At 37.5% G+C, this 23,817-nt stretch overlaps 1 protein-coding gene across 6 annotated transcripts in view; it reads right to left on the bottom strand.

Annotated features, from left to right (window-relative positions):
• Nucleotides 1–23,817, bottom strand: part of ppfia2 (PTPRF interacting protein alpha 2) — a 960,214-nt gene that overhangs the window by 299,970 nt on the left and 636,427 nt on the right. For all 6 annotated transcript variants that reach the window (XM_051919721.1, XM_051919713.1, XM_051919703.1 and 3 more), the window contains exon 4: nucleotides 13,197–13,298. In XM_051919721.1, coding sequence (XP_051775681.1) covers nucleotides 13,197–13,298 — 102 coding nt within the window. The remainder of the gene's footprint in view (nucleotides 1–13,196; nucleotides 13,299–23,817) is intronic.

Consider the following 23,817-nt stretch of genomic DNA (forward strand, 5'->3'; position numbering starts at 1 on the left):
ATGCTGGTTCTTTACTTACTGTCCTGCCAACTTTTACAACCACTTTCACAGCTTCCTGTGGGCTCTGCAAGATTGCGCACATGTCCCTTTTGAGGCACCCACAAACACACAGATATGGTGCTCCTCTGTAGATTAAACAAACAGCAAAAAGAAAACAACTTCTAAAGAGAAAAAAGCTGTAAAATGTACACACAGGTGAAACATGCAGCACTCGGTCAATTTCATCAAAAATACATACTCTATACATTAACAAAGGAAAGCCTCCAGTGAACTAAATACGAGTTAATATCCTAAGCTACGTGTTATATTTTCTTGTTTTAATATCATAAACATAAGGAAAATAATTTATATGAATCACTAAGGCAGTAATTTACAATACAATAGTAAAAGAGTGCTCACTGACAGTTATGGAGCTACACTACAGAACAGGTAGTGGTCAGGCCTCAAAAGTGCTGGCGCCCCACAGGTTTAAAGGACGTTCAAGAAGCATGGTGGTGGTTTAGTTTCAGCTATTATCATGTCTATGTATATAGTATACAATCCTAAGTTCTCTGTCTATCATGCAAAAACTCACTAACTCTTCGGCCTTGAGCCTTGTTCTTGGTCTCAATCGACAGCTTATGCCGTGATACCTGTAACATGATCCATGAAATGGATAAGTGGTCTAACTCAGACATGAAATCGGGCTTCAGGACCTTCTCACAGTAGGCTGCAATGCGGCTGTGCACCTTACTGCAAGCAGTGACACAAACACGCACTGTGCCTGACATTCTTCTCATGGCAGGCAGTCATGGCGACATAAACCACAGCTGACAGGTAAAGTGCAGTGGCCACAAGGTGTTGCTGACAGGAAAAAAACCACAACAAGCTTTGGTGACAGTAAAACACACTGCTTTGAGCGCAAGCACCAGTCACATACTCCAAAAACAACAGGAGAGGTGTAGGTGGCCAAGGTCTCCAGGTCTGTAACTGCTTCTAGCTTTTTTTTTTCTCTTTTACAATTTTAATCTCCTTCATTGTCAACTGACCATAGTTCAATAGTTAATTAAACAGCAGTGTAACAAAAGACAGCAAGAGATTATAAAGGGTTAAGGCACCAAAGGTGTTCCTCATATAATTCGTAGCCAAAATAATAAAGCGAGTTTAACAAATGTCAGAAGGACATTTTTTCAGACACAAGTCTATGACTACACTGGAAAAAGATTTCAGTGGTGCCTGTTGTGAAGTCTGTGAGGTGGAAGAGGCAGGTTCAGGACCCCTAGAACCAGAAGTGATTTCATGTGCCCTCAACATGTTGGCTTCTGGATCTGTAGAGCAAAGGAGAGGAGAGGCGTTACAAGGCCGCTCCAACCCTTGGCTCGGGGTGGAATTACAAGTTGATGAGCCCTGAAGTTGTCTCCCAGGCATGTGCATGTGACAACAGATATTGTTGGTTTCCTTTTATGTTTAATCAGTTCTACCTTGTTGTGTGGTTTTGACAAATCTATATTTTTATGTGCACTAGTTCTGTATTTAGTAATTAGTATAATCTATACTTGTATTTTATCTGAGAATTGTTTGCTGTGCACTTAGTAATTGTAAGTGGAGTTGCAGGATTCTCTGCCACATTACTGGGCATTGGGGCCGTCGAGCATGCCTGTCAGGAAAAGAGCCACATGAGCATTATATACCAGTGAAAGACATTGCAGCAACCATAGCAGAGTGTCCTGAGGTGCTGTATTTAGTGAGAGGTGCATGTGTCAGAAGGGGACCTTGTTTTTCGATTTCCTGGATAATCCAGTTACTGATTGTGTCAGGGTTGTTTTGTGTAGGTATTTGCTGTCTTGCAAAGGAGTCACTGCTTTGAGGTCTGGCTGGTTGAGTATACAAACAATACCACGTGTGATAAAAGAACTGCTGCTTTCCTTGGAGGATCCTGGATAATCCAGTTACTGATTGTGTCAGGGTTGTTTGTGTAGGTATTTTCTGTCTTGCAAAGGAGTCACCGCTTTGAAGTCTGGCCTTGGAGGATGTCCTGTATTTACCTGAAATTAACATGTTTGACAATATTGTTTTCTAATCAGCAGATCTGTACTCATTAATGGTTGGTAACAATACACTTTGTTAACTTGTGTTTTCATTAATTGTTAAACCCGGAATTTAGATGTGCCATTGATTAAACTGATTTGTCCAGACTGACAACAGCAGGACTGAAGGAGATTTAAACTCCTGGGCAGCAGAAGGCAGAAGAGGACAGTTCACAGAAGACGGTGCCAAGACACTCGGACAGAGCACAGGGAGCTTGCAGGCAGACAAGGGTACCTGGCTGGCATGACGTGAGGCACAAGGACAGCAACACTTCCAGGGAGGAAGAGACAGCTCCACAAAGAGACGCCGGGGATGTGGGTTCAGCGAGAGAGGGAATCTGCATGAAAGGACCAAGCAAAGCTGACAGACAGAGAAATGAGGCGTGCCTAGGTCCCAGCAAACACAGGAGCCCAGAGGTGGAAGAAAAAAGGAACAACGAAGAGACGCTGACAGGGATCAATGTTTTTGACAAAACTTCTGTTGGGAACGAGTGTCCAGTGAACAGAGTGCATCCGTGGACAGTTGAACATTAAGTGTTGGGGTAATACAGTGCACAACTGGACTCTGCACCACTAAAGGTTGTATCCTCCCCAATTCTTGTTTTTTAACGGACTTTTAGAGTGTGGAACTGTGTATTTTCCTCTAAAAAAACAGGAAATTAATTCCTGATATGTTTAGGTTTTGTTATACTTATATTGTCTTGTGTAATAGAACTTACTGTTGCTTTTTTCTGAAATTACTGTTGTGTCTTTCATTGTGTGTTTACTCACCGCCCAAATTTAAAGAAACCTGTGTGCTATTATTGGTAAATTTCAGGAGTTCCCAGTCTCTTAATAAAACTGGGTGGCGTAGTTGGATATTTAAAATGGTGTCTAAGTTAGATTACCTGTAAATGTGACCAGACACCTGTTACACATGCACCACGTTTCATTGAGGACTGGAGGTCTAGGTGTTACTAGTAACTCTAAAAAAACCACAAGTGGCCTGTAGTAGACCGAACACCTAATGAGAAATATGAAATATATTTGAATAAAATCCTATAGATTAGAGGGCAATATGATATCTAATATAACATAATATCGATGCAATCGACCTATACTGAAAAATGTAGGTTTTGAATTGGAGTGCAGGGTTTTATTTAAAACCTAAGGCGAAAACTACACCTCATGCCAAAACCAAGTAGTCCTCTGAAAGTCCCTCCCAAGGTGAGGCAGCTATAGCATATATAATGTTCATGTCTTATTATCCAGAAAGGCTGTTAGTGTGTTACCTCACGCAAATAGATTTGGTCAATTAGCTTTGAACACTGCTCATGTAGCAGCACAACTGAAGTGAACTGATAATGCTGGGTTGACCTTGCAGGTGTAGAAATTTTTTTTATTTAACGTGCATGTGGCAGTCAATTGATTTAATCTCTGCAAGGATAGCAATACAAATATTGATCTGCACAAAATATTGAACCACTTTTTGCATTAGTATACCAGTACAAAACATTCTGTATAAATTGCCCATTTGTGTGTGTAATATAATAAATTACTTTTTTCCCAACTGAAGACACTGATCCTCTGATCCTTGGTGCTTCTTTCTACATGCTTTCTGTCTATGGACATTAAAAGTAAAAATATAAACTTGTCTTGACGTACAGTGCAATAATAATGACCTATTAAAAATATTAAAACTATTAAAATAAATAAATCTTTTTCCTAATTCATGTAATTGAAAACAGAATATTTATGTTCAGCAAATAAGTGTAAATATTACATTAAACATTAAATGAGTAAATTTATCATAATCAAACTCTCAATTGCCTAAATTACTTGTTATCCTGAGAGTTGTGGGTTTTCAATATTGCTAAATATTCCTAAATAATCATGCTGAAATTAAACTGTTGAAAAATATCATATATAGAAATTAGACAATTTAACTATCAGTCAACCAAACAAGCTCAATCAACTTTCAAAAAAACTGTGTTATGCTATTATAAATTTTCAGTTTACCATTTAAATTAGAACTGCTGACTAATCTCCGTAAAAAGTTCTGTGATTACATTTTTTAACGCAGTCCCTGAATGAGGTTAATTTGACCGCACCTCACACGTAATGAAGCAGTGCCAAATGAATCCAAGTGTATTAGTAACAGTTGCTCATCTGTGTTTGATCATTTGCTGTGCTGTTTCTTGATAATGAACTACAACCACACACACCGGTAGGGTTGCCACCTATCTCTTATAATATGAAATTGTTTCGTGTTCGAACATAAAATACAGCATACTGTATTAAATCAGTAAGGGAAATGGTTTGACCTGAATTTTCATACATATTATTTCATATGTACACTACCTCTTCAAAGTGCAGAGAACAACATAAGAACAATTAAACTCAAACCAGTTATACAAGTGGAGTGAATGAGTTTTATGTTTGTGTCACACTAACGTTGTAGACAGACAAGCACTGTGCACTGAATGAGACTATATGTCAGTGTCACACATTGTGCAGTATAGCAGTACATCTAGACAAATTGTCAGTGGGCAGCCCTGTCCTTTGCGATTAATATGAAGAGATACCTGACCTAAAAGTTCAGATGACACAGAGTGGAAACATTCAAATCCTCATACCTCTCTCAGACATCCCCCAAAGCAGACATGGCATGTTGTTTTTGTTTAATTAATTGTATGTTACCTACAGTAGCCTACATTATACTATAACCAATAAAACTAGGCAATGATCAGTGCAAATTGATCGTGCTAATATTTTCATCCATTTGGGTTGAAGGTTAAGATAGTCAGTTAGATGTATGTTAAATTTACATATTCATTTACATTTAATTGCTTAGCAGACACTTTTATCCAAAGTGACTTGCAAAGGAAGTCAACATAATCAAGTAACACCATACTAGAGACTGTTTTGAACAAGTGTAGCGGGACAGATTACAAAAGATGATCACCACAAGTGAAGAGCTATAAAGCTAGCATAACAAAAAAGTTATCAGTTAACAATATGACAGATAACCACAGAGCAAAAAAACATTAATTAACTATCTGACAGATATTCATAGAACAGTAGGGATTTTGAATGCTTCTTAAACACAGAAAGTGTCAGAAGTTTTGGATGGAGGTGGGCAGCTCATTCCCACAACTAGGAGCTACATATGTAAAGAGTCTGGATTGAGATTTGATACCACACAGAGACGGCATCACTGGCAGACCTGAATTGTCATGTAAGAGCATAGCTATTGACTACTCTGTAGGTAAGCATCAAGGATTTGAACTTAATGCACGCTGCAACAGGGAGCCAAAGTAGCAACCTAAGGAGAGCAGTGACATGTGTCCACCTTGAATGGCTGTATAGAAGATGGAATGCTGAATTTTGGATCATCTGCAGTGGTTTGATGACACTTGTGAGTCCTTGTGTTAGTAGTAAGTTGCAGAAATCCAGATGTGACAAGACCAATGCCTGGACCAGAGGTTGTACGGCATGCTCAGTCAGATAAAGCCTGATTTTGCAGATATTATACAGATTCATAAATGATACATTCTATGATGATGTACAATTTAAAACATCTAAATAAATAGCCTACCACATAACGAGTTAAAAGTTTTTTTTCAATCTATTCCTTGCCATGTAAAAAGCCTAATCTATACATATTTTCAATCTGATTAATGATTTCTCCTCGCCAGGTAACAGCTGCAGAGTTGACTCATGCGTATCACACAGTTAAACACAACCGTGTTTAAACACAACAGTGCTAATTGTGCAGAAAAGCTGAACCATGATTTGATGTTCCTGTTTTTTAATATTTAATTGTTTGTGTAATTGTTAGTGCTTTTGGTATGTTGTCTTGCAACACAACTGTTAATAATAATAATAAATAATTCATTACATTTATATAGCGCTTTTCTCAGTACTCAAAGCGCTATCCACACAGGGAGGAACCAGGAAGCGAACCCACAATCTTCCTCAGTCTCCTTACTGCAATTAAAACAATACATCTTGGTTTTCTACAAATACTGTATTATAGCAACCTTAGGAGGATGGGGGTGTTTTGGTGGTTGTTTCTATTACACAAAACTATTCAGTAAACTAACTGGAATAGTTTAATAGGCCAGTGATTAATAAAACTGTTATGTATTAGAAATTAACCACTGACTTATTTCTGTTTTACAGAGAAATATTAATATGCTTGCCTGAAAATACAATAAATTGCAACTACTATGCAGTTAATTTGAATTAAAATTTTTAATTGTGTGATTATATTATTGATCAAACAGCAGCCCTAATTTAAATTAATTGATTTTAAACACTGGTTTTCAGTTGTTCACTAGTATTTCATAAGGCTATGCAAACAGTCTTAAAGTCATGTGGGTGGGCAATGTCAAACACCTGCTAAACTGGTGAGATAAGCATTACAATAAAATTTCAAATCATTTACTTATATGAGAAAATACAGATATTGGGATCTGAAAGGAAAACTGAGTTTATCCACTTCTTCCTTTTCCTGTTTTACTCCAGTATGTCACATCTCCACTGGCCGTCCATGCATTCAAGGCATTTTAGTTATCCCTTCAGGTCTGTTTTTTGCCATGCATACAGCCAGCTCTGTGGCTGGAAGGGCTTATTGACAGTGCATGAAGCATCTCAACCCCTTAACCCCTAGGATAAAGGTTAGGAGCTGATTTGAGTTGGCTTATTGACATTGCAAAGCCAACATATAAGTAAAACTGAAAGCATAATACTTTATTGTTCATATAGAGAGATCAACAATAATAGAAAAGGACAAGAAAAGATACAGTAAGCAGTAAACAGCATAGGAAACAAAAATTCAAAGGCCATGAAACAGCACACATTCTAAAATCAGATACTTTGATGTCATTGCTAAAGCACTGAACTATAATCCACAAGGTGAACATTTAAAGTTAGGGTTAGGACCTCTTGCTACAAACTGTTTGAAACTGATTTTTGAATTCCATTTTGGTTTTGGCAGTAAATAGAAACAATAAATAAATAAATACTGCATACTCTATATAGCTATAAAAAAACAGACATAATTTTACAAGAAAGTAAATTACTAATAGAAAAGAGATGTGTACATTAGTTATTTATCTATTAGCAATTGTTATGGTTTCAAAAAATGAACAGAAAAGAGATGAGCACATATTCTTTATATTAATATTATGGATTCAGGTCAGCACAGTTGTGCGGTGGGTAGCGGCGTCAGCTCCAGGATCCAGCGCCTTTGAATTGAATTCCACACCTGGTCGTTAATTATGTAGTCTGCATTGTCTCCATGTGTCTGGATGGGTTTTCCTCTGTATAAAGATGTGTACGTTAGATTAACAGCTGATTGCTAACTGGCCTCTGAGTTCTTGCAAGCACGGGTATGTCCACGAGTGGGCACTGCCATTGTCTGTCTGTCCAAGTCTGGTTTCTGCCTCACACCCAGGGCTGCTGGGGTAATACTGCAACTACAAGCCAAAGTCATATTATGTTTTATTACATTGTGCAGTTAAAGACAAATAAATATGTTACTGTCGTAAATATCAATTAAATTATTTCTGAAAATAGTGTTTCTGAACCTGAACTGCTGTATGCATTTAGAAACTGTACATCTCACTAATATCAGAGTTTTCTAATAAGCCTTTCTGCACACTGCAGCCTGACCTCTTTTTGCCTTGTTTTGTCTGAGGTTGCCTTCCAGCTGCTGCTATATTATTAGCTGTTATTATGTGCATTTTTCTCACTTCACACTTTCTTGAATAAAATGTCACATTAGCTGCATGAATTCTAAAGCCTATCACACAGAATTCAGAGAGGTGCCTACAGTAGTCTTCTAATTGTGTATCAACAACTTAAATACAAAGAACAATTCAATCAAAGAAGAGACAGGAAGCATTCCCATACTGTGAATAAACAGAAAGTGTCCGTGTCCGCTGTACCTTCATTAAGAAATCAACAGCAGTGGAACACCTCGACAGATAATTCTTTTATTACTGCTTATTAATATCTTTATTTTTTCCTCTCTGTACATTGTCTTCCTCCATTCTCAGCCTTATTATCAAGAAAAGGTAACAATTGGCACCATTTACTGTAAACCTATGTTTGGAGGATATATAAAAATTTAAACTAGAAAGTGGATTTATTGCCCTCTGAAATGAACAAATTCAAAATAAAAAACATTAGCATACTGTTCACAAAACAGCCCTATCTTGTGCCCAGTTTTCCTTGGAGAGCCTTCTGCTTACCAGTGGTTAGATGAAGATTGTAATCTGAAAACAGATCTTAGCTAAGACATTTACCACAGTGACCTGGGAAAATTTGAAATGTGTCTCTTTCTGTTCATTTTGGCCTTCTGTCCACACTAAAAAAGGAATTTTCGACCACCTAAAATGTATCACCTCAAAAACTGTAGTATGTAAAGTTGAAAAAGGCAATGACTTCAATCTATTCTGATAGTTCCCTTTGGGATCTCATCTTTACTGCCAAAAGTGGCCTTTCCTAACTCCTATGCATTAGCTGATGGATACTGTGTTTTATAATACATATTAGGGGGCTTTGCTTGCCAACCAAACCCCCAGCCTGTGCTACACGCCAGCCAATTCACGTCTCTGCCGCTCGCGCTGTGAAGAGGGGGACTGAATGCACCCCAAGGAGACATGTTCGCTCCTCCAACACCCCCTTTTAAACAGAGTTACGAAGGGAAACAAATAGTTGGGTTTTTTTTTTACCTCCTCTTTGCTTGATCATCTGCTGGCTTGCTGCTGCTGCTGCCGTGCCACATAATCTGCATCTCATGTGGTGCACTTCTGTCATATCACCTATGTCCATATATTCAATCTTTTATCGCTTTTGCCTTTTCATCAATATTGCATTGAATTTTGATTCCACTGGCGCCCTGCCCGGGGTTTGTTTCCTGCCTTGTGCCCTGTGTTGGCTGGGATTGGCTCCAGCAGACCCCCATGACCCTGTAGTTAGGATATAGCGGGTTGGATAATGGATGGATGGATGGATTTTGATTCCACGTTTGGACTTACATTGTGACAATGCAACGTATAACTGCCCGTGAGTGAATATCATTTCTTTCTCTCTACAAGAAATGTGTCTAACAATATCTTGCGGGATGTGAAAGTGTCTCTCTGAGAAAATCACGTCTCGTCTCTCTATTCCTTCCAAGATTTTTTTTTTATAATACAGAGATTTCGCTGAAGTACAACATTTGTACTTCATTATCTGTGCAGACAAAGAGGACCATTTTATTGTTTCCTCATTCTTACAGCATTTATTTTGAGTTTGCTCCGTAAACAAATAGTGCTCTTGGCTGATAAACTAATAAGCAAGATTTAGGCATTTTTGTCATTTTAGTTTGGATGATGAACTTTTAAAAATAATATCTCAAAATGCTAGTAAGGTGTGTTATGGTGTGGAAAATCTGTTTAGATTAAATTTTAATTATGTTACTCAAATGAAATAGGATGAACTGAATTTACAGGATTGTAACTGCAGACATCTTTGTTGTAGATGCAGAGTGTTGTACAAGTCTGTGTTAGGTGGTTTACAACTTAGCGGTGAAGAGAAAAGAAGGCAAGTACAGTACATACCTGTTTCATGTAATTTTTAACCTGCAAACAGAAGGATGCTGTGATACTACAAATTATCGAATAAGTTTACAGCTTGGGAAAGGAAGGAGTGCAGAGGTACTAAAAATATCAAACACATTGATCAGAAATATTCGTCATCAGGACAAGAGAAGCAAACAAATGTGTGCAATGTCACATGTTCTGAAACCCCAAAGGTGCATTTTAACATAAATATGGCTCGCCTGATGGACCAAGAGAAGAAGAAAAAGCAATGACAGAAAGGAGACATCAAAGATCAAGTGACGTGAGATCATCTGATCTGGACATCACAAAACGTAGCTATGAACAACACCAATTGCTAAACCAAAAACTGCCCAGGACATTAAGCCCTTGATGCTTCTGATTTTCAGTAAGCTTTTCTAAGACTGTTTATATCCAGACTTTGCTGTTTTATTTTCTATTACATTTTTCCTATTTGGTATTGTTATATGTAAATACCATATTGTTTTTTTTTACATTTTCTGAACTTTGTCTTTTATCTAGAAGTGATGGAAAAAATAAATGGGTACCAAGTGTGAGTTAGATGGCTACTGTTTCATTGACAGGATTTATCAGAGCTACTGAGAAACAATTAGAACGACTGTGGTAATACTAAGACATTGTTTAGTTAGTAACTAGCATATAACCAAAAGAATTACACTTTTATGTGTGTCACAATGATACCCACAGATTTCTTAGAGCTGGTAATAGTCAGTCAGACATTGTCCATTATCCAACCTGCTATATCCTAACTACTGGATCACGTTGGTCTGCTGGAGCCAATCCCAGCCAACACAGTGTGCAAATCAGGAAACAAACCCCTGGCAGGGTGCCAGCCCACCACAGGGCAAACACACACACACAGACCAAGCACACACTAGGGACAATTTAGGATCGCAAATGCACCTAACCTGCATGTCTTTGGACTGTGGGAGGAAACCGGAGCACCCGGAGGAAACCCACGCAGACATGGGGAAAACATGTAAACTCCATGTAGGGAGGACCTGGGAAGTGAACCCAGGTCTCCTTCCTGCGAGGCAGCAGCGCTACCATTGTGCCACCGTGCTGCCCGCTGGTAATAGTGAATTCCTATATTATGCAGAATATTGCAGAGTGACTGGCAATTGGCACCACTCGAGACTTTGTCAAGACAGAATCTCTTTGTGAATGTGTGTATATCTGTGTGTGTGTGGGTTAATCTTCAAGGATGAGAATAGATGAACCATTCCTGGTACGTCTGACAAATTTCATAATAATGCAGGATGGAAATTTAAAACTACAAAAAAGACTTGTTTACATAAACAAAAGAATCAAAAAATGAACAGAAAAGACATAAAAGAGGAATATGAACCAAAGCTAGGGGGGAAATATGCCTGAAACATGACATATCCCAGTCTTTAACAGTGAGATGCATCATCACCGATTCATTATGTCCTGCTCACTTTCATAGCTAGCCTAAACGTTTTCTTACCCTCTGCGGTTGTTACTAATATGTTATGGAAAATGTTGCAGGACTAATTACAAGTTTTCTAAAGCAGACTTTGCCTTTCTTCTGTTAGAGTTGTGTCTGTTTCACTCTTATATTAGTAAGAAAATGGCTACATTTAATATAAGCAACAAACTGCTACATTACTCAAGTTCTCTGTATTTAACATATTAAAAACTAAATTCTAATGTATTACATTTTTTTAACTATATAATTTTGAGCACCTGATACTCAAAACATGTTGAGAAAATGGAAGCAGCAAATGTGCAATGTCAATTAAAGCCTGCCAGTGTGGCACCTTAAAAAAGAAGGCATTCCGAGCTGGTTTCAGATTCAGATTGAAGCAAAATGAACTCTCCAAGTTGTAACAAAAATATGATATTTTTTTCGGTACAACAAACACAAATCAAGTACCTCAGGCTTGCCATGATATATTCATTTACAGCTCCCCAGCACAAACAAATTGTGTTTAAGAGTCAGAAGTAAGATAGGCTTTCTGGTAGTGGTACGCAAGAAAAAACATTGAAGTGCGTTGAACTTGTGTGTCAAGGCATTTGATTCGATGATGTAGAATACCTGTAGTGATTCAGCAGGCATTTTTGAATGCTGAAGTCTCAAGGAACCTGATCATATATCTGTTTGGAATAAATAAATAATATAATATTTTTGTTGTCTGATTTTAAGTGCATCATGCCTCCATTTTGTATCTTTAGTGTTTCGTTAGTAGATTGCCAGGATGTGATTCAATACTGCTAAGGGCTGCCATGCAGGCGGCACTGTACGCCACATCACAAAAACTCCCAGTGCAGCACTCAAGCTTTATGTCCGTGATTATGGATTGGAACCTTGAATTATCCTTAGTCTTGTGCCCTTAGTGTTTTAAGCTGGGAATTTCAATACACGAAATTCCCAAAAATATTTCCAAAACAACTTCCAATAATGCCACTTTACAATGATATATCACCAAATCCCTGCTAGAAAAAAAATGAGCAAAAAAAAAGGTTTCAGATGACCTATGATACCGTGAAGTTCCAAAGACTAAAACAGTTACCTAAAACACTAAGCAATTCAATCAGACAAAGTCCTGAATCACAAATCTAGAAAATAGTAAGAAAACAAGAGCAAAAAAGGTCAAGAATCCAAATAAATCTTAAAAAAAAAATCATCAAGCACAATAAAACACAAGATCTCACCAAAACACCCCAGCGCATTTGAAATGAACCACCAGGAACTATGATAGACCCTCCACATTTATAGGGTGCTGGGCAGTTCCTGGAGTTGATTGGCAGGTGACCCAACCCCTTGGGGGACCACACAAAAAACATATGGAAAATAACCCAGAAAGCTTACATACAGAGACATAAGGAAAAACAAAAACTATACAAACAATCAAGAAACATAACATTAACATTAAACAGACCTAAAATATTTGAACCACAACCAGTGGGGGAAGCCTGGCTGAAACACAACACTTGGTGTATGGTTTTCTGGTTTATGATTCATAGCATTCCACTTCCATATTTGGTTAACTGTTATAGTCTGGTAAAAATGTCATTCTTTTGTTAATGACTCCTGACAATTCTTGTTTGGACTGTTTATGGTTGAGCCCTTAATTTTTTGATAATGATGCATCTGAACTAAATAACCACATTCATTGCTGTTTCGTGAAAACATGAACATCTCCTATTTTGGTTCATTGAAACAAACCATTGTCGTTACTCTTAATCTACATTGCCAGCAGGCAATTCAGAGTGGTCAGCTAGAATTACAAAAAGCAGGTGGTCTATGCAACACTCCTGCCAAGCCACTTTAGTTGCTCGCAACTGGCATAGCTACCACTTTCAAATCAGTTGTGCAATTATTATTACAAAATGGAATTATTTTTTGACTAGTCCAAAATAGTCCCAAATCACCAGCTTCTAATATCTGTGGCAGTTTCAGTTTGGTGGTACACAGCATATTTCATTCTCAGTATCTGGGTAAAATGAAATCCTCGCCATAGACTGCTATTTATGAGCCATGCTTAATACTCACCCTGGTATTGTTCCTCTCGGCTTTCAGCTCTGAAATTTCTTCTTCCTTTTCTAGCAGTTGTTCTCTACATGCATTTAACTCCTTTGTAAGTGCAGCAAATTCCTATGAAAGAGAGATAAAAACAAATGCCAGGTCAAAATCCTAATCCTGCCAAGGAAAAGTATTATCGAAATGATTTATTATTTTAACAGCTCATCATTTGGCTGCAATGCAATTCTTTCTGTTACAAAAAGTCAAGATTTTCATAATCCAAAAAAAGCAAATGCATGTGAAACTATATACAGTTATATCTATGCATTGAAAACTAAGCTTCAAAAGTAAAGCTGAATTAAAAAATATTTCAGCAAAAACAAAACACATATATATTTATTTTTTAAATAAGCAAATACTTTTATTCATTGAAACTGTACATAGGAATGGATCACAAGACAAAACTGTATTTTTCCGTATCTACAGTTTGGATGCTTTAAGAGCATAATTAGTACAAATAGTGAACCCATAAACATTTCTGCTATTATGTTGCACTTTTCCATTTATTATTACGCCCTTTAGTTTTTTTGGTGTTTAAATGAATATTTTTTTATAAAGAACCTGCTTTGTCAGTAGATCTGTTCTTGTTGCTATCATTTCTGTTTCTGTGTATATTGCAGGTGTTTTTGTTGCATGTAATTGTCTTTTATTTGTAACATGAATGCGTTTGTAATTTCTCCCTTGTCCATGTGGACTTTTCTTTAGTGTTCCTTCAACAATCCAAAGAGGTGGGTTAGGATAATTGGCCCCAGTGTGTCTGAGTGTGCCCTTCAACAGACAATATACTCATCTGTGCTTGGCACCTGCTATTCACGTGATGCTGCTGAGTTAGGTCCTGGCACTCACAATTCTGAATCAGATTAAGTAGTTAAGATAACAGATTTAACATGGGACGTAAAAAACACAAGAGAAAATCTGCCTTTTAAGAAAAACCTAATTAAACAGTGGGCATCAAAAGCATTGTGGTTAAAGGGTGAAAAATATGCTTTGAGGGTGCAGTGTCACTTACTTTAAGTACAAAAATGTGGTGCCCAGTGTTCAGCTTGGTTTTATTTGGGTGTTCCCATTTATATTATTTTGAGGGTAGGGGCTACAAACATTGCATCCTGGGGTTGAGCGCCTGTGTCACTTATGTGCTCTCTCTTTACTCTAAATGCTGATGATATGCAAAAAAAGCCACAGACCATCTTTGCCTAACAACGGCGTGTAACTTTGCATGTTGGTATGGATATCAGGGCCAATGTGTGTATGTATGTATGTTCCTGAATCGCTTCCGAACGGCTGGAGCGATTTTCATGAAACTAGGTACACATGTTCCTCATTGGTTGACTAAAAATACTGTAGGGTGAAATCAACGCTAACCCACCCCCTTCTGGGTAGGGTTGGGGGTGATCTTGTGGTCTTGTATGCATGTTATCATCCAGTTGACAATCGCAACGACCACCAGAGGGCGAACTGGAGGTGACTGCTAGCATTCTTTATGTTTGTGCACCACCGCGCCCCTGTTGCTTTTCAAATTAAATAGAGTTGCCGGGTTGGCATCCCAACTATTTTTGGGACTCATTCTGTCTTTGTGACTTCAACAGCCATATATATATATATATATATATATATATATATATATATCTTATATATATATATATATATATAAACGTCCACAAGTGGAAGTGTGTGTCTCTGTCTGGCCCAGAAGTGAGAGATAGATTCAGGGTAAGAGTTCCAGCTCCGAGGATACGCAAGTGAGGCCAGCACACCGGCAAAACAAAACCTCTGAAGAAACACAGTCGCTTAGCTGCTAATGCACAAACGATGTAAACACTTCAGCAACACAAATCCTCCAAGGAGAGAGATGCCCAGAGTAGTTCTGACGATTTCAATACTTTCTAGGATTATATTTATATAAGTATAAATAAATCTATATAAATAAAAGCCAAATACCACTGACTCACTCATCACGAAATCTCTCAAACCATGAGGACTTGGGACTTAAAATTTGGAATGTAGGTTACCCTTGGCCCATAGGTGCTCGCTAAGAAACGGTTTTAAAAATTTTCTGGTCCAAACGCATTCTGTCTGTCCACTTTTCACAAGAGATTTACTTAACAGATTTAGATCTGGTTGTTTTCTATAATTTGCTTGAACTTTCCGGTTGATTTTGTGACTTCTCTAATCTCGCTAAGTACCATAGTTCGCTTGCGGTACCGATGTATTTATTCAAATACAACAAAGTGGCTGTGGGTTGAGAGCAGCAGGGCGGGGCCTTCCTCATTCCCTCGCCAACCTCTGTTCGAATTGCTTTACGTCTCACCATGTGTTGCACTGTATCTTGCCTCTGTTTACCCAGCTATACCTGACAACAGACATTATCATCTACAGATTGTTAAGGAGTAACATTTGACGTTTTTGAGAGAGAGAAATCAGAGATATCATGGCCATGTTCTTTTCTCCCCATGAGGGGAACACTTTCCCGTCAGAGCTGAAAACAATCAGATACAGTGCCAACATCTATTGATTTTTAAAGTTTGTCCTGTTTCATTAAGTCAGTGTATGTGTGTGTATATGTATGTATGTTCCAACATCACTTCCGAACAGCTGGAGCGATTTTAATGACACTTGTTTCTCATTGGTTGACTAAAAATACTGCATGATGAAATCAACCCTAACCCACCCCCTTCTGGGTAAGATGGAGGGTGATCTTGCAGTCATATATGCATGTTATCATCCAGTTGACACTCCGAATGACCACCAGAGGGCGAACTGGAGGTGACTGCCAGCATTCTTAGTTGTTTGATCACCACTGCACCCCTGTTGCTTTTGAAATTAAATAGAGTTGGCCGCTTCCGAGCATCAACTGGATAATAACATACATACACACACATTAGTGAGTCTTCACTGTTGTTAATTTATTTTTATTTTTAAAGTTGTGTTTTTTTTAATTATATTTTTCTCAAACAATTAAAAAAAAAATAAAAACACTTTATTTTCCTCCTGGGCAAAGCTGGGTATTTCAGCTAGTATATATACATTTTAACATTACGAAATAAAAGTTATTTATATAACTGTGCATACTATCACATGCCCATACATGGGTCACAGCTTAAGGCCTCTGGTGATGGTAATTACCCGCCGAACCAGTGGTTGGCTCTGTGGTCTAATTCAGGGGTGGGCAAAGTCATTCCTGGAGGGCCGCAGTGGCTGCAGGTTTTTGTTCTAACCCAATTGCTTAATAAGAAGAACTTATTGCTCAAGAAACACTTCTGCTTCATTTTAGTTATCTCCCTCGTTACGATTTTGAACCCTTATTGCTTATTTAAGTCTTAAACAGCTGCATTCTCGGTTTTTAATTGCTCCTTATTAGCAATAAGATGCAAATGACACAAGAAACCAGCAGTTATCCATTTTGCTTGTTACCCTTTACACCTGTGTGTATTTATCGTGCACTATTTGGTTTAATTAAATACTTGGAAGGAATGAGAAGAGAAAAAAGTGAAGGATTGAGAATTACCCATCCGTTTCACACTTCAAAGTATTTGGATGATATCCTTAGAATGGAAAAAAAAATCTAGGATATGAGAATGACTTGACATAGCAGTGTTAAAGCACTAACAAGCCATGAAATGTAATTATTGGCAAGGATTGTTTTCTAATAAAGCAACTGGGTTGGAACAAAAACCCGCGGCCACTGTGGCCCTCCAGGAATGACTTTGCCCACCCCTGGTCTAATTCCTTCTTTCCATCTCCCTCTGCAGAATGGATGACTGACAGCCACTCCACCGCTGACATCACTATCATTGCCCACTCTCCTGGACACACTTCTTCCTGCCAAGCGACTATAGAACCTGAAAACATCTTCTCAGTTCTGTTTGGAATCACATGCCTGGAAAGATGTCTCAGCAAACTATTGTGTGTTGTATTATTGTGCATGGGCAGCACGGTGGTGCAGTGGGTAGCGCTGCTGCCTCGCAGTTGGGAGATCTGGGGACCTGGGTTCGATTCCCGGGTCCTCCCTGCGTGGAGTTTGCATGTTCTCCCCGTGTCTGCGTGGGTTTCCTCCAGGCGCTCCGGTTTCCTCCCACATTCCAAAGACATGCAGGTTAGGTGGATTGGTGATTCTAAATTGGCCCTAGTGTGTGGTTGGTGTGTGGGTGTGTTTGTGTGTGTCCTGCGGTGGGTTGGCACCCTGCCCAGGATTGTTTCCTGCCTTGTGCCCTGTGTTGGCTGGGATTGGCTCCAGCAGACCCCCGTGACCCTGTGTTCGGATTCAGCGGGTTGGATAATGGATGGATGGATTATTGTGCATTCTTTCAAATTATATGGGGTCATCAAGGTAGTGGTGCCTCAACCCTTTCACTTTGTAGTGTCTCCTTTTTACAATACATATCCAGTTTCGCATTTATATACTACTTTTAAAAATTCTGAGATATATCTAATCTCATTTCATCTTCCGAAAGTGATTTTACTGGTGAGGGTCACGGTGTCAGAAATGTTCTAATTATAAAATTGCCACAATTTGCTTAACACAGTTTACGCAGCCTTACCACACAATGAGCTTCAAAGAATCAAAATGGCACACATGCTGTTTTCAAAGTAACATAACATCAGTGCATACTACTGGTGTTCAGTTCCCTACCTTTCACATACTATTTAGAAAAGCGCCTACATTTATCACCAGGGTTCATTTTGCATTAAACTTCATAAATGCAAGTCAATAAAAATATTTTTTTTGGACGGGGGTAAACAGAAGTGCTGGAGTATTTATAAGTTTTTGTTACTTTAAATGCCTGTTTTGTGTGTTGCATTGTCTTAAAGGAAGTCTTTTTCACATATTTTCCTAATTAACATACATTTATCCATTTTTTGTGTCGTTCTGAGAATGAACTGTATCGCAAAGCTTGTATCGCAATATGTAATGCATGTGGATTAAGTGTATCATCTCAAGCCTAGAGAGGTTAAAGATAGGGGGTGTCAGTAATGGACCTTCCCTCTGGCCGCATTATTTAACATGCCAGCCCTGGGTAAAAGAATGACATGTACAACTCTGATTGTGTCCTACTAAGAAAAAGATGAATGCTTTTTTTGGGATAGTGACTGTAGACACTTTTACAAAAAATACAAGTGTTTATATTCGTTAAAAAAACATTCTTGACTAATTCATAAACAGACTGCCTTTTGCTTAACCCAATAATATCTGCCTTTTTATTCCCTGTTAGGTTATAATAATAAAATATAATGATAAATTCTGCTAAAAATAATTGGTATTACTTCTATTTACTTTTGTTTCTTATGTGTTCTTCATTAGAGATATTATTGGCTTCCTAGCTTGCCAAAGCCAATCATGAAGACGCGGTTGCCATTGCCAAGATCATGTGCAATGGTATTAGCATATGGTGTCTTAGCAGGCATTTTAATTGCATTAAAAGTGTACCTGAATTAATTTTATAAAATACCATGAGAGATTTGTTCTTAAACAATAATTAAATAAAGACTTTTAGATAATACCTTTTTATTTGTCGGTCGATTTTGAATTTTGTTTCTGCCTTATAGTTTGACTAATGTTTATCATTGCCATGTTTCTTGACTCTCAGAGTACAGAGAGTTACTCTGTTTAGGGTCTTGTGTAATCTCTGCCCCTCACATTAATATAATATCATGACTGATCAGTTTAATTTCATGAACACAGCATCACAACTTTGCCAGCTCACACTTGACAGAAAACCAGATGCAGAATTCCACAAGCCAGTTCTAAGTTCAAAATAAAGTTCAACAGAAGTGCATCAGTCTGCAGCGGCTTCACGGTTGAACATAGCTTCAGTGTTTCTGCTTGTTATGATCAGCTGGGTTCCAGGTTTTACTCAAAAACTAGTCCTTCATTGAGGCCTACAAACCAAAGTAGGTGTTGCCACCAATTTGAGAAGCAGAGCCTTTAAATCAAACCTGAAAATAAACAAAGCTAGTCCATGATCCAGACACCTCAATCCTTATAAAAAGCAAAAGTTCATTATGTCCCTATATTCAGAAAAGGAAATTACAACACAAAATCCACAAATACAAGAGAAGAAGCCAAACAACAGGAATATTAATTAATGTTGCAGCAAAGGGCTGAACCCACTCAGCCCAATATAAAAGTTGTACCTCAGTTGCAATATCTGGGGGCCCCACCCCCTAAGGCTCAATATACATTACATAGGGAACATAAAGCACAAAACTGTGAACCTCTTCATCAATATAACAATATTTGAAAGGTGAGAAACAAAATAAATTTACCAAGAAATAATATGCAAAATAGGAAATAAAAATATATTAATATTTACAAAATAATGTTTAAAAGACAGCAAAAACATTAAATAAAAAGAAAACACGTTTTCAGCTATAAATACAACACTGGCTATTCCTTAACCCTGCTATTCACATCTTACACTGCCTTCCTACTAATGCAGGTTATTATTGCCATTAAGGACTCCTGGCACTCTGCACTGGAAATTAAATAACCATGAAACATATAGTGCACCACAGAGGCAGCCATATTGCTCTCCTGTGCTAAAACTAGCCCAAGTCACTATTTCAATGAGTAAAACTTTAGATTAGTGAAAAACACTTGGATTTAATTAAAAAAAAATTCTGTTAGTGGAGGAATTTCAACAAAAAGCAAGTAGCTATTATCAACCTGAAACTCAGAGAGTGACTGTTAGAATCTGCATGAAAAGTAGGTTTTTATCTTTGACAGCGATCTGTCTTTCAGTCCTCACATTACTGCACTAAGATCTGCTCTTCCCTGCTCAGAAATATAAGCAAAGCAGGGGGGTGGTTTATCAGCAAAACTTAGTTCATTCATTCAATTCATTCATGTATTATTGATTTATTCACAGGCTACTCCAGTCCATCTATTTTCAGCTTTTCAGTTAGTTCAAAAAGCTACTACAAAGATCATTCCTTCAACTAGGAAGTACAAGCACATAACTCATTTTCTTAATTCTTTACAATTACTTCCAGTTATTTTTATGGATAATACTCTTTCTAGTGTAAAGAAAATGGATGACTTCACTCCTGTATACTTAATGAAAATTATTAATGCAATAAGTATGATCATAAACTACATTAAAAAAAATCCATGGGTAAATAAAATTACATGAGCAGATAAAGCCTTTAGCTGCAGAGTCCAAAAACCAATGTAATAACTGTCATGATTTGTTCTGACTTTAGGGTCCTCAAAGGCCACCAGTGTTTATTTCCATCATTTGGTCCTTTTCCAGTGTTGCTAAGGGTGTGGCTCTGAGGTCATGACCCATTCATAACCAATGCGAATGGATAAAGCGATCCGAGCAAATCCTCTTCCAATCTGCAGATATCAGTTCTCTGAAGTACACAGAGTTTATCTTTCTGCTCGTATTGGGCTTCAGTTTTATTTATTTATTTTTTGCTTTGTTTTGTTCCAGTTCGCTGACAAAACAGCAATTTGCCTGCTAGTGCAAATGATGCAATGTTTGTCTTGGCATTTTAATTCTGGCTGGAGACCCATTGCATTAAAATGATATACAGTATATACTAAGCTCATAAGTGTATATATTTTAATATTCTAAAATAAAATTGTGGGCAATTATCATTGTAGATTTGCCCTATCTATATGCATCCTTTGCAGTTTTCTGTTTTTCCCTCAGTGTTCTGCTGTTACACTAAGTGCGTCTTCTATCAGAACAAATCCACTTCACCTGACCATGAAATGAAACATCAGAGTGGACGAGGGAATGTGGCATCAACAGTGACAGCTACTGTATCAGTACACTATACAGTTATACCATAGTGATAAGTAGCAGGATATGTTTTACCTTTTCATTCAGTTAGCCCAACTGTCAAAGCCAAAGGACCACCGAGCCTCTTGAGTTATACTTTTTCCATTAATGTTGTTCACTTGAGTTTTTATTTTCTTCCCCTCTAAAGTCAACTCTATTAGTCTAACTTTTTTACTATTCCTAAATTTGCCTTTCTTATAAATTTCTGTTTACATGCAGTTACGATAAAGAAATAATTTATACTATTACTCTGTTTTATATACTGTGTTTAAATGCTGAATGAATACTTTAGCACAGAAAGTAATCAAGTGAATGGACTGAACCAAAATAAAGGACCAATTGAAAATCAAAGCAGTATTCATTTTTATACACATGTCTGTTATTTAGAATAGATAGATAGATAGATAGATAGATACTTTATTAATCCCGATGGGAAATTCACAAAAAAGTGGTAGGAGTGATCAATAAATAAAAATAGAATAGCATAGCATAGCTGTTTTTGCCTAAGAATGTTTTGACTATTCTTCCTGAAGGTTCGCCGGAGTATTTACTTATTCCAAACATATTCTGTATGCTTGACTGATGAATCTCAATCAATCTGCCTGTTTGGTCAGGACTTCAAAATAAGAAACTGCCATCCTACTCAGAGCTAGCCTTGTGTGACTACTAGGATACACTATAACATTCTATAATCTGCAAATATGCATATATTGTAAATGAAATGGGTCAGCATGGTGTTAAAGTCATTAGGAGACTCTGTGACTACATTTTCTCTATGCTTATGTGGTTGCCTTACATCAGAAATATGTGCATTCTCACTTAATTGGTGACTCAATTGACTTAGTGTGAGTAATCATAGTTGCAATCATATGGCAGAGTGTTGGTTCTGGTGGACCCAGTGCTGCTGGGATAGAGTGCCTACCCAGTTAAACTGAAATGGTTTATGGGGGATACAAAATGAATTTACTGACTGTATAATATGAATGGCGTCTGTCATTAGATTAGAGAACACTAGACAGCACATAGGAAACAAGGAGCTTGCAGACATGCAGGTGACTGAGTAAAATGTGATAAAATTTTTCTTTTTCTAATTTAACTTCAAAGTTCCCAGATGAACAGGCAGAAATAAAATAAGTTAGCAAAATACTGTAACATGAATAGCAAAAACTCCAGGAAGAGGTACTTCTTTGTCCTCTAAGAACTATGGTGACATAACATTAAACTGGAAGATGGGGATTTAGTTAGCATAACTTCTTTACTTAGTTTCACAATTTGCAAACTCATCCATAGCAGTTCACAAATTATACTGTAATGGTACAAGTTCATTTTAAAAAGTACAGATCAGTAGCTTCCTCCTCTATTTTATGCTCATCAGCAATTTTGCATTTCATTGGGTACCCTGTTGAAAATGGCACAAAGACCTCTTAAACATTACACTTAAGCTGACTGCCTTCTCCCCTCTAAGCTGAAGCTATATGGCTGCTTTAACTGCTTAAGATTTGTGGATAACAAAAGCTGCAAAGTGCTTTTTTTTTGCTATTTCTATCTATATCCATGATCCATGAAGGAGCAATCCTTATTAAAAGACCATGTGCAGTGGGATTATTTCTGTTCATCTGAAGCTCAGGGTGTTTGGGTTAGTGCTGATGTGTCATGCTCTCATCTTTCAACTTTTTTATGTGGTTGTCATAGAAACTAAGTCTATTTTAGCTCCACCTCATCATGCTGAAAAAAGGGAGAAGATGACACCGATTATTGTTCATTGCTACTCTCTAAAATGGTGTCTTTTACAGGAAGTAATCCATGTATTACTCTTAAATATCTGACATACTGTATCTAACATTGATTCTCTGGGACACTTTAAGTGTATTTAATTACAACACATCATTTGCTGTAACTAAGGAAAGCACAATTAGTTTTGTATACCAGCAATAGTTTGTCAGGCTACTTACAGCCTAACATATCAAAGGGAATTTCTAATGCACAGGCCACCTTTAGGCAGATAAAAAAAGCCGCATTCTAAAGACCACATTAATTAACAGATTAATAGATTCCTGTATTGTGAGAGCTGGTGGTCAAGTACCTACAGTTCCACCCCTGTAATACACTTGAAATTTTACAAGCTAGCTCCTAACCCTAACAGCTGACTCCAGACCCCTGTACCCTAAATTGAATTATACTGTATACATACAGTATGCTAGGCTCTGTGAGAATTCAAAGTGACTTTTTGACACTATTTTTGTAAGTGATACAACCTATATATTCATCGCATCAAGTTAAATCAGCTTTATTTACATGTACATCCAAAAAAAGACCCATACAGAACATATTTACTAGTGACACAGACAAAAACAGGCTAAACAGCCACAGTCATGGTGAACAGAACAATCCAGCTGGAATGCACCTTCAGAATTGTGACTTTTTTTTTTGTAAGTGATCATGAACCCCAGAGATTTATTTTCTTTTCCTCTGTCATCAGCTAGCGGTATCTCAACTATAATGTTAACTGATTTGATACTGTCATGTTTCATTTATTGTATGCTAATTATTAAGATCCTTTCTGTATTATAATACATTTTACTTAGTGTATGTGTTTATGAATTGTAGTATTTAAATGACTTCATTATATACTGTATTTAAATATTTTATGGAATTTACTGAATGAGTTTAAATACTTGGGATCAACAGTACAGAGTAATGGGGATTGTGGAAGAGAGGTTGAAAAGAGAGTGCAGGCAGGGTGGAAGGGGTGGAGAAGAGTGTCAGGAGTAATTTGTGATAGACGGGTATCAGCTAAACAGGGG

Source organism: Erpetoichthys calabaricus, chromosome 1, assembly GCF_900747795.2.
Source record: "Erpetoichthys calabaricus chromosome 1, fErpCal1.3, whole genome shotgun sequence".
Classification (NCBI taxonomy): domain Eukaryota; kingdom Metazoa; phylum Chordata; class Cladistia; order Polypteriformes; family Polypteridae; genus Erpetoichthys; species Erpetoichthys calabaricus.